At 36.6% G+C, this 12,248-nt stretch overlaps 4 protein-coding genes across 9 annotated transcripts in view; 2 read left to right on the top strand and 2 right to left on the bottom strand.

Annotated features, from left to right (window-relative positions):
- The window catches only part of LOC137245125 (monocarboxylate transporter 14), a 43,892-nt gene extending 43,076 nt beyond the window's left edge, over positions 1-816 (top strand). For all 6 annotated transcript variants that reach the window (XM_067775290.1, XM_067775293.1, XM_067775288.1 and 3 more), the window contains one exon: positions 4-816. In XM_067775290.1, coding sequence (XP_067631391.1) covers positions 4-374 — 371 coding nt within the window. In that variant the 3' untranslated portion in view covers positions 375-816. The remainder of the gene's footprint in view (positions 1-3) is intronic.
- A 186-nt stretch (positions 817-1,002) lies between these two features.
- Positions 1,003-2,573, top strand: LOC137245127 (uncharacterized). The gene is made up of 2 exons (XM_067775296.1): positions 1,003-1,527; positions 1,594-2,573. The coding sequence occupies exons 1-2, from the start codon at positions 1,486-1,488 to the stop codon at positions 2,008-2,010; spliced, it is 459 nt and encodes a 152-aa protein (XP_067631397.1). The 5' UTR covers positions 1,003-1,485; the 3' UTR covers positions 2,011-2,573.
- On the bottom strand, positions 2,027-2,572 carry LOC137245128 (U6 snRNA-associated Sm-like protein LSm6). Its single transcript, XM_067775297.1, has 2 exons — positions 2,373-2,572; positions 2,027-2,290 (listed from the first exon to the last, which is right to left on the bottom strand). The coding sequence occupies exons 1-2, from the start codon at positions 2,461-2,463 to the stop codon at positions 2,142-2,144; spliced, it is 240 nt and encodes a 79-aa protein (XP_067631398.1). The 5' UTR covers positions 2,464-2,572; the 3' UTR covers positions 2,027-2,141.
- A 4,162-nt stretch (positions 2,574-6,735) lies between the features above and the next one.
- Positions 6,736-11,967, bottom strand: LOC137246989 (uncharacterized). The gene is made up of 3 exons (XM_067778056.1): positions 11,766-11,967; positions 7,077-7,159; positions 6,736-7,017 (listed from the first exon to the last, which is right to left on the bottom strand). Exons 1-3 carry the CDS (start codon positions 11,793-11,795, stop codon positions 6,900-6,902), a joined length of 231 nt encoding a protein of 76 aa, XP_067634157.1. The 5' UTR covers positions 11,796-11,967; the 3' UTR covers positions 6,736-6,899.
- Positions 11,968-12,248: the final 281 nt, after the last annotated feature.

Raw genomic sequence — 12,248 nt, 5'->3', positions numbered from 1 at the left:
TAGCTTTGGCTGAGTCTATGGATATGACTACAATTATTGTTATGGCTATCTTCATTGGTATGTCTAAATCAGCCACAGTACTCAATAATAACTTAGCAATATCAAGCCATTGTCGTCCGGAGAAGCTACCTGGCGGTTTGGGTTTAAATATGATTGCCAAAGGTGTGCTGGTTATTACTGTTGGTCAATTTCTTGGCTGGATTCGCGATTATACACACTCATACATACTCAGTTTACATGCACAAAATATTCTATTACTATTGGTGGTGTTGCTTTGGGCACCTGAACTTTGCTATCAATACCATAAAGTGCGTAAAGCGAAACGTGCGGTAGCTGCAGAGCATGAAGAATATAATAAACTGAGCTCGTGCTGAATGAATTTATTCAGTTAATCACTTCTATAACACGAATTTGAGTACAGTATGAATTAAACCCTATGGGTTGTGAATGTAGGTATAATTGATAGAACTTAAGTACGTCAAATTTGTAAAACTCTATGTAAGTTAACTCGATTTTCATTCTATTTAATTTTCATAATGCATGTTAGTTTAAGTTGATACCAAAGTTTAATTCTTGCCTATGTATGACGAAACATTTTCGCAGTCCACTGGTGTTATGTTTATAATTTTAGATATAAATGTGTAAAGTAAATATATGTAGAATATGTATAGGAAATATATATAAAGTGCTTATATTACAATGTAAATTTGTATGTAAAGTAAAGACTATTTTGTACTGTAGCTTGTAAGAGTGTTTTGTGTTAAGATACTAATACAATGGAGATTAAAATTTGTAAAGAGAATATTCGACATTTAATGAAGTTGCTTATTCATTGAAGGTTTTTAGTGTAGATGTATGAACCACAGCTTGTCTCTTTTTTTTATTTAGCGATAAAGACAATCCTCAAAGGGTTTGGAGAGTTTTATAAATGTTGATGGTCCTTTGCCGGATATATGTAGATCCGGTAACAAGGGCTATTAAGGTACTAGACCTGGCACCATATTGAATCTTCTAGACTGATAAATACACTCCCGAAGGTCTTGGGTAGTGTTATCAATGTTCATAGTACTTTGCCTTCTCATAAGCAAGGCACAAATGCTAAGCAGCTTTACAAATCGAATAACACAAAAAAACCTGCTGGGCCATAATTAAATGTCAACTTATAACTGATATTCATCGTTGTAGTTTATTTTTACCCCACCAACATATGGAACGTCATTGATAGTGCGTATGCGCGTAGAATACTAATTAGCCACTAAATAACTGTCAATATTCAAAGTAGCCGGTTGCATATTATCGACGTACTAGCGCACAAACGCAATCGGTTAAATAATGAATTTTGTAATAAATTTATACATTTTGCAATAAGATGAATTACTATGTCAACTGTGTAAATACAAAGCTTGAGCGCAACTGATTAATATTTTTAAAATCAGTACAATTCCTTACACGCACGTACGTAGAGGTTGAAGTAGAAGCTGGAAAATGCAGCTAGTTTTACATACCAGAGCGCTCATACTAACAGTGGTATATTAATATTCAAATTGTCTAATTATTACAGATTTAATTTAAAAATAATTTTCCCGTATCTAGAGTTTAATACTCTTACAACAAGAACACAACGCCAGCGCAATACTGAATGACATATTCGAAATAATTGATTTACAAAATCTCGATTTGGCCAATTTTGAATATTTTAGAAATTTACCATCACAAAATCCTAAAACAGCAGGACAAGCAAATCCGTTACAAGAACATTTTCTAAAAAAGAAAGCAATGTTCGATTATGTGGAACATTTATTTTTTGGACTATCGCCACTTACGCAGCCGAGCGAGATTGAATTCAATCCACATTTTGGACGTGCGTGGCGTCCATATTTTGAGGGGCGTCACGGCAAAAGAGGCGCAAAATTAGTTGAAATGCTTGGTAGAGGATATTCATTGGAGCAGCTGCGTAGGCAAGGTGCAATACCAAGAGATTTTGGCACACGTAATTATCCAACGCGCTAAAATGCTGAGCTACAAATTTGTATTGCTACAATTACAATAAAAGCTATTTATTAAATACTTTAATTATTTATGTTAAACTAAGTGTAGTTATGAAAGTACAAAAGAATAGAGATCCTGAATGTATTAACTTTTTAAACACGCCGTTTCTGTGTGGAAATATATAGCACATTATTACCGCGTATGAAGGCGTCGCCATATTTATTTTTCAGCTGACCATTAACATATTCTTCTGTTTGATCGAGCGCTATATTCATATAACCATCCAGACAAGCTAGCACACCTGCAGTTTGGAAAGAAAAGTAAAATTTATATGTGTTGCAAATCGAAAGCTGCTTCTCTGGCCCGAGATCATTTCCACCTGCCTCGATAATCAACGCCACTATTCAGCTTAACCACAACTGGACGTCCATGTATTTGATTTATGAATTGTGAAAGCGCTTCTTTGCGTGACATTTTTTAATACAATATATTTTAGAATTATTGGTATTTATTTATTTGCAAAATCGACGAATTTCTAACAGCTGCTATTTTGGTTTCCTATCTATATTCACCACATATTCAGTGCAGCCATTGCGACGTTTGTGAATGAAGTGCTGCCAGTAAGATTTATTATTTTTATCAGACGAATTCTAAACATTCTCGCGGAATTTTGTTCTCGCGGATTTTTTTATTCCCGCGGAAAAATTTCTCCAATTCTGTTCTCCTAGGGAGAACAATAATTGGGGAACAGGAATTTCGAATTTTCGAAGTCAGCTGTTTTGTCAATTGAAATTTCGTTGCACATTTCTTATTTTGTTTAAAAGATTGAAAAAGTTTAATTATTGTTGCAAATTTGTTGGAAATTAAGAAATAAAATATAAACAATGCACAGTATTAATTGCATTTCATATGGTATTCACTGAAATTAGTAATGAATTGGACTCGCACGGCATTTTTGTTTAGAATTGGGCTGAATAAGTTTTTATACATTTTGGATACCCTCCCACTTGCTCTCACTATTGCAATACAGCAATACAGGAACGCGACGAACTGTGTGATGGATTCTCGTAATGTACACCTCAGACGACAGAAAAGGGGCACGGTGAAACGTAGCCCTGGTATTGATTCTGTGGTAGGAAAGGCGAGGGTTTTGAATGTTACAAACGTCTAACACAAACGGATTAAGCGGCCAATGTCGATACTTATGACTACCCATACCTTGGCCGAAAAATCTTGCTTTTCGCCTTTAACACCGTAAGAACAAGAAATAGTCTTCGGTACTACAGTCAGAAAATTCAGACGCCACAATGCAAAATCTCCCAACGGCTGATGATGACTCACTTCCTTCTCTTCTTCTTTTATCATAAATTATCCAGTGCTACTTGGATGAGTCCTGATCAATGAACACGACGCCATCAACGGCAGGCATATTGTCAGTGTCCAAATATCAACTTCTGGCAGCTAAAGTGGGCATGCACCTCTGGAGCACAAAGAAGTAGCTGCTCACGAAGAAGACAGCTAATGATTATTCCACTCGGTTTCACACCAGCTCACTACAGCAATCTTTGACTTAGGATTCCATCGAGCTGCGTGCTGTGTATAGTCTCGACGCCAACAGGGAAGATAAACGATTAGTTAGAGAAAGAAACGTGAGCCCGATTGGCGTTAGTGAGAAGAAGATGATGGCTGACTGCAATTATGACCGAAAGACGGATAACGAAATATTTAAATTTTTGGTTCATACTCCTGCAGGAACTATATTGGTGACCGGTCCCAACGTACAGAGCGTGCTTAGCACTGCACTGCTAGCTCAGAGCTATCTCAATAAGGGACGGTGCTACTTTTCATTCTGTCCTGTAGCGGTGCTTTCAACAGACACTTTTAATATTGTGATGTACTAAGGAGTGGCATTGCCCGTCTCTGAACATATCGCATTAGATTGGCTCGGCGGTAATCAAATGTGAAAGGTATTATCCAATCAAAAAATAGAGGCGCTGAGAAATACCTTGGTGCCCGCCTAGCTTTTAAATCCACAATATAGCGGACTCCGCAAATCGCGGTAATTTCTGTGGAATCAGCCGAGTTAGTATCTCATATGCGGTTCTATATAGCATATTCCAAGAACTGAAGTCCAAAATCATTGAAGTGAATGGACTTTATCAGTGCGACCTCAGATGTGGTAAATCAAATACCGATCCGTCCGATCCTCGAGAAGATCACGACAATAAAATCAAAAAGGAGTTGAATATATGACGTGAATATGTCTTAAATTGAGTTCCGTGCAAAGCTTATAAATTCATGTGAAATGACGTTGAGCAACACCACAAGCTCCGAGAATTACTTCTCCAATCCGTTAAGATACAGCTTCCCCAATGTATTTTGATGCTGATTTTTCCAGGAGCCCAGGCTGATTGGTGTGATAGGCACGCTACCATCACACCTCGGCAGGCATGGCGGATAGGAAGATATTGAAAATATGGGTCTTGCGGTAAAAGAAGGCATGATGTACTTCGTGACACCACCAAACAATAAATCGACCGCAAATTGGTAGCGAACTCACTGTTGACAGAGATAAATTCGAAACTTTGAAGGACCTTGTCTACCTAGGAACCAGCATTAGCAGAAAAAATAATGTCAGCTCCGAAATAAATCGAAGAGCCACTAAGGCTAATTTGAGCTAAGTAGGCACATGAAAAGCAAAGCCCTCGCTCACCGAACAGTATTATGACGTTTTAGGAAGTTCGGAGAGAGACAGGTGGATAAAGTTTTGATCTCCCTTAATGCTCTCAGTTGGCATCAGTTATCGCCAAACGACGACGAATGGCGTGACTTGCTTCGAGACGCTAGGCTCTTGAGCGCCTGTTTATGACAGTGTTTACCAGGGTTGAGGTTTACAATGAGTTAATAGCTGTGTTTTCTTTTACATCTATAGACGTTTACGTTTAAACTTTATATGCACTACTAAGCGTCAAACTTTAAATACACCTCTGAAATTGCTGCACATAAAATTTGTACTACTAAATTTCAATACGCATTAAGCCGGAGTCATTGGTGCCGTATGTCGTATCGCTGTATCCGTATCCCTAACGTAATCAGATGTTTATCGTTACGACGGTAAACCAAAACCCAATTGGTTGGCTACGATACGGTTACGACCTTAGCGGCACCAATAATCGATTGATTCTCATAAGGTTGGTCGAATCAGCGGGTAAAAGTTACCGATACGGTTACCGATAAAGCACCAATGTCTCCAGCTTTAGCTGTGTTTTTTTTAAGGGCGAATTAATGGTGACTTATAACCATAAAGCCATAACCAGATAAAACAGCGGATCCCACCTACCTTATGGAAATCAATGTAATCGAGTTAGCCGTTATGGTATGGCACCATTAATCGATTATATTGATTTCCATAAGGTAGGTTCGATCAGCTGTTTTATCTGGTTATAAGTCACCATTATTTCGCCCTTTACACGCGTATACGGTTTAAGTTTAAAAAACGTTTAAGGGCTAACTAAACTTCCTTAACCCTAACGCCATAGTCGTAACCATACCCATACCATCTCCAATGTGATCGATTAATGGTGCCTTAACATAAAAATCGTGAAAATTTCATAAAAATGAAGAAAACGCAAAAAATTACAAACATATTCCACAAAAAATAAGTCTCTTAGTCATAACGTATCCAAAACAATGAATAAAATCTGCAAAAAGTTATTATATTCACCAACTCAACGAGTTTTAGGTTATGGATATGGCGAGAAACCAAAAACCAATTGGTTGGCTATGGTATGTATGGTTATGGCGTTAGCGTTATGGTATGGCACTATTAATCGATTACATTGATTTCCATAAGGTAGATTCGATCAGCTATTTTATCTGGTTATGGTTTTATGGTTATAAATCACCATTAATTGACCCTTTATCCTCGCTTAGATAATGCTTAGGAGGCCCATCTAGCGTCATTGGTTAAATAACTAGCTACAGCACCGAAAAGCGGAGACACTAACCTCTGTTGTATATATGTGTATAACCTATAGCCATTAGCGGATCGTGAGTTCGGTTGTGGGGGAGGAAATGGTATCAAAAAGTTTCATAAATTTTGTTTTATTTTTATAAAAGCGGCATTCATGTATAAATTCTGGAGCTTTTTTTTGGGGGGGGGGGGGGGGGGGCGGAAAATGTCTCCTATTTGACCCCCCGTAGATTCGCGCCTGCCTATAGCTGAATCAGTTGCGATAAATTGTGAAAAAGCACCATTTTAAGAGGTGATACATAGAATTAGTGTAGATAATTCAGTTGCATCTGAGTATAATGCGTATTGAAATTTAGGAATACTAATTTTATGGGCGGCAATTTCAGAGGTGTATTTAAAGTTTCACGCTTAGCAGTCCATATAAAATTTAAGTGTAAACGTATATAGATGTAAAAAAACACAGCTATTATACTCAGATGTAACTGAAATATGTATATATGTTTCACCTCTACCCTAATTCTATGTATCACCTCTTGAAATGGTACGTCTCCACTATTCATCGCAACTGAATCAGCTATATGTTATACATTATGGCCACCAGAAGTTTGTGTCTCCGATTTTAGGTACACCCTGTTCTGTAGCTAGTTATTTAACCACTGCCGCTAGATGGGTCGTCTAAGCATTATCGAAGCGAAGATAAGCGTTTTTTTTCTTGTAAAAAAAAACATGGCTAGTGATGACGATGACGGTGATGATTTTATTCATAAAACGACTTTGTTAAACTGTGTATGTTCACCAAACTCCTTCTAAGAATTATAAAATTTATTTAAAAAATAATAATTATCATTCGATTCGATATATAAATTAAACTAAATAAACTAAGTTAATAATAATATTAAAAGTATTTATGTTCTAACGTTCTCCCATCAGAGTATGGCTAATGTATACCCTCAAGTGGGGTATATGTTTTGTATTGGTACAAATCAGGCCCACCGTAGCCATAAAGTAATTTGCCTCGACCATTTTCATCATAATACGGATAGCGGTATTTTGGCCTAGAAAATACGGAATTATTTTGAAGTAATATTAAATATTTTTCCCTAATTGGATTTACCTCTCAAAATATTGAAAATTAGGTGCTCGTGGTTGAACGGTAGCGTAGCCAAATTGCCACGTACAGCTCATAAATAATAGTAACTGCAAAAATAATGAAACAAAAATTGGTAAATTTACAACAAAAACAGTTGATAATAAGATTTTATGGTTATAAAATATTTACGTGCTTAACCATTATATATACATACACACATATCTACACATACGCATATTCACGCATCAGCATTTGCAAATGTTATGCAATTATTTCGCATTCGGGTGGTCAAATATTTTATGTTATATGTTAAATTTCACATTTCTATGTGTGACCACCGTGGTGTAGTGGCAGCGTGCTCCGCTTACCACACCGAAGGTCTTGGGTTCAAGTCCCAGGCAAAGCAAGATCAAAAATTAAATAAAATAATAAAAAAAAACTTTAAGCTAAACGGTTTAATTATATGAAGTAATAATAATACTAAGAGCTAGAAAATAATTAGGTAGGTCCTAGGTACTAGTCATCACACTCCTCATCAATCTAGGGCGTTGATAAGACAATTAAATAAAAGCGTTGGACGAGTCAAATTTCTATTGATAGTCATAAGTAAAATCAACTGAACCTTAATCAGGTTATGCTACGCCTCACATTTTTAGAAATTTCATGCGCCCAAAGCTTTTATTTAATTGTCTGATCAACGCCCTAGATCGATGAGGAGTGTGATGACTAGTACCTAGGACCTACTTAATTATTTTCTAGCTTTTAGTATTATTATTACTTCATGTAAGTATTGTTTTAAATAAAACCGTTTAACTTAAAATTTTATTTAAAATTATTTTATTTTCAAGTTTTTAGTCTTTATTTAATTGCCTATTATTTCTCATTCTATTTAGTTCATTTAGTGACTCATTATTACAAGGACTCTTTCCTGACAATTTGTTACAATCTAAGTCCTCAATACATAATCCTTCCAAAGACTTTACTCGACTCTGCGCCACGTATGCTTGTCCCTCCTCCAACTCCAAAATACCGGACTGTATGTAATATTTGTTCCAAATATGAGCCAAATCGGACATCATAGGTCCCTTTCTATTCATGTATGTATTGTGTGTTCCAAATATGGACCAAATCGGACCACAAATACGATTTTTTTGAATATTTCGATCCTTGCGCCACCTAGCGGCGATTTTTTCATAGGTCTCTTTCTATTCTTGTATGTATTATGTGTTCCAAATATGAGCCCAATCGGGCCACAAATACGATTTTTTTGAATATCTCCATCCTTGCGCCACCTAGCGGCGATTTTTTTCATAGCTCGCTTTCTATTCATGTATGTGTTATGTGTTCCAAATATGAACCAAATGTGACACAAATACGATTTTTTGAAATATTTCGATCCATGCGCCACCTATCGGAGTTTTTTTATTATTGCATTGTCAGCAGGTTCTTAACTATATTCCAAGTTTCAAGCTTGTAGCTTATCGGGAAGTTACTTAAATTTCAATTACAAAATTCGTTCACAACGGCCGTGAGGCCGGCCTGTCAAGTCAAGCAAAATAAAACCATTAAAAAAAGTTTTTTCAATGTGAAAAAAAATTTTCTAGGCGGGTTCCCTCTTTGGCAGAGGTTTGGCAAACGGTTCGAGTGTACTTCTGGCACGAAAAGGTTCTGCGAGAAAATTCATCTGCCTTGCAGCTGCTATTCGGAGCTGGCTTTAAACATGTAGCTGCCGTCCCGCCAATCAGTAGGAAAACCCAAAGTTGCGTCAAGTATTTTTTTGTTTTAATTCTCTATAGACAATTGAAAATTTAAGTTACGGTCGGGAGTATAAACGGGACTTTTGGTTAGTTTAGGGATAGTATTTTTCCATTGAAATGAGAACACATCGATGCATATATATATATTGTTTTTTCATAAGAAGAAGACATATCAGATCATTTAAATATGGAGCTATGTGCCATCTCTGTCCGTGCGTAACGGTTTGACGGATTTTTATCAAATTTAGAAGCAGATGGAGTTCTATCGTGGAAGTACTTCAGGACTGTTTCGTAAATATTTCAATTTAACTTCAGAACACTTCAGGATTATTTTGAGAACATGTCGAAACTATTTAGATGCAATTTCGGGGCATCTTCAGGATCATTACAGGAATCATTTCGAGGCTATTTCGGGACCAGTTTAGAACAATTTCAGGTCGAGACTGTTTCGAAATCATTTTAGGACTGTTACAGGATCACTCCGAGATTATTTTAAGTATTATTATGGTAATGTTTATCTTAAATCTAATAACGCGATGCAGTCCACCAATATTAGAGGCTTATATTTAAAGTTATATTTTGGCATCTAAACAAAACTTTTGAGTATGGTCCGGAAAAAAAATGTCTCAACGATCTAAGCTACAAGCCACTTTTTATTTTGTGTGCCTCTATTATCTATCCAAATACAAAACAAAAGTAAGCCAAAAAAAATTGGCCCACCCTAACGTACATAAGTGCTTGTGTGTGCAGGAATAAATATATGCGATTATTTATTAAAAGTAAAAATAATATATCAAGCTTCAAAATCAAACGGCAGCGAAACTAAATTTCTTAACACTGTAGAGCATGGGAAAGTGATTACGACGTTAGAAATTGAGAGAGGTTATGAATTAAACTTCAAGTACATATATATGTAATCATTGAAATGTGAATCTGTATAAGTTGATGAATGCAGATAACACCTCTGACATCATAAGTGGCAAATATCTGCCAAAAATCAGATATTTTATAGATTAGATAGTTAATGATGTACATACCTGGCAATCTGACGTCATGGTAACCGGTAACGCGAAAAGGACTGAACTAAACTCCTGAAAAATCTTGAAGGCAGACCAAAGTACGATAAGTCTTCTGAGTCTGCTGGTGCCCCAATCAGGCGCCAGGACTTATGTTATAGAATAATTCCATCCTCTTGGCAAATACTAGAAGTTTTCTAGGACCCAGCGTAATTGATGCCTCGATATTTTGCAACTCTGCCACCCCTTATAGCTGGAGCTATAACCTGGCGAGCGCAGGACGCGAACACAGAACGTGCTCAACCGTTTATTCCTGCAGCTTGCACTTCTTACGCCTGCTGTTATTGACGAAGCCTAACTTATAAGCATGTGATTCCAGAAGGCAGTGTCCAGTTAGTATGTCCATCGTATGCTTTAAGTCTTCTCACTTCAGAGATATGTGCCAGATTTTGAGTCTAATACTGTAGGCTTTGCACACGATTTTAAAAATTTTGCAGTTCCGCAATTTTGTCCACGTCTTTCCTGTTTGATGGATCCTCCTATCTCCTTTTGATCTCCCACATGCGTCTGCATTGGGACGTCTATTGTAGTTTCAGTGTAGCGAGTGTTGCACCCTCCTTTGCCAACACATCGGCCTTTTCGGTACCTTTTATGTAAAAAATTTAACTCAAGCTTGAGTTCTTCCTGATGAAGATGAAGAAATATAACGAAGCGCGTAGGAGGAAAAGAAAAACTTTAGTTTTGTCTTCATTTGACCTGCCAAAAAGCTCTAATAAACACAATAATAACCAAAAACTCACCCAACACCAATTAAAAACTTGCTGACGTTCTTTTGTTTCTATTGACAATCGAGTTGTGTTTGTGTATGAGTGAAGGACGAGCATGTGTCGATATTGAGGCAAACATTTTCCAAATAATGGTCGGAACGCCCTTTTCAGCTGGTAAAAACGTTGGAAACTAGTATTTGAGACTAATTCGGGAAAACCCTTTGTCTTAAGAGACTAATCGAAATCGAGTAGAGAATTATCATTCCGTCAAATCCTATTTGTTGTTCTTGTGTGATTGCTTTGGTTGTTATGTCTTCGGATTTGTAAAGTAGACTTCAAGCATACTTATAGAGTATTAAATACTCATATACCCTTATTTGTATTCCCACAGATGTAGTTTCATAAAAAGTCATATAAGTTTTGAGTTGGCATGAAAAACTGTCAACACCCTAAGTTTGCACTTTAAATTTAAATTATTTATCAGATTCGTGATTTGGCACTTAAGGTTGGCACTTCTGCCGTGGAGGCCCTATGTGTGGCTCGAAGAAACTTCAAGAAACATACAATTTCATGTTTTTAACTTTTTCACAAGCAATTTGTATGGCAAACACATCATTAAAAAACAACGCCCCACACGACAACTACGAATTTTCGAAAGCAACACTTTGCGGATGAGCACAACACCACAGCACGTACTATGGCGGAAAGTTAATAAATTGTTTGTTTTTGTTATTGTTAGTAATGTGCTTCTACATTTTAGACTTAACTGCATACGTAAGTGTTAAGCACACTTAGGCACACACACACCCACACACACCATGCATAAATTTATCGAACTTCTGCTAAAAAGGAAAATATGCCACTTTAATTCAAATGTACGAGCTTCGTTTTAAATGTGTTAATTGAAACAAATATTAGAATACCATAAACAACACAAATTCCTTTGCACGTACACATAACTCATCTGCAGCATATACCCATCTGTAAAAACTGAACTCATACGATATAACAAAATTGCTCTATAACGCTGACCCACTTTACGAGCAGCTCATTCCACTCATAACCCAATTAAAGCGAAGCACTTGCTCATACTCTGGACTTACATATATGCTTAAAAATGACTGCGCTTTTAAACACTTCCTACAACCAAATTTTGGTTAATTTAACACTTACTTGCAACAGAAAAGCTACTAATTTCGCCATTTTTTTTAAATACTACTTTTTTTCCAAAAATGTTGATAGCAGTGCGGCACTTCCGCCTTGTTTTGCTAAAATTTCGTTCTTTTCACAATTTAGTTGTTTTTGTGTCGCAACTGCAACTTTGCCTCAATGGCTGAAAGTATCTTCCTGCACGCCAAGTCTATAACTAAATTTGTAGCTGTTGTAAGTTGGTTAATAGGTGTTTGAGTCAAGAAGTTAACTGGTTGAAAGCGGGAAGCTTATTTGGTGTGAAGAAGAGAGAGGTAGAGTGGTAAAGAGATGCAATACAGAAACAAAGAGAAGGTGATAGTAAGAGTGTATTCAAAATATTTTCTCTTAGAAAACGATCGGTTTGTGCTTGATAATTTTAGTTCCCTATTACTTAATGCTTAACGAATGATTTCTTATCACATGCATTCAAAATCGTATTTAAGTTTTAGTGTAGTGCTGCAATAT

The sequence above is a fragment of the Eurosta solidaginis genome, chromosome 3 (genome assembly GCF_040869045.1).
Source record: "Eurosta solidaginis isolate ZX-2024a chromosome 3, ASM4086904v1, whole genome shotgun sequence".
Taxonomy (NCBI): domain Eukaryota; kingdom Metazoa; phylum Arthropoda; class Insecta; order Diptera; family Tephritidae; genus Eurosta; species Eurosta solidaginis.
The sequence above is the reverse complement of the archived record's forward strand: the minus strand, read 5'-3'. Positions and strand labels throughout refer to the sequence as shown.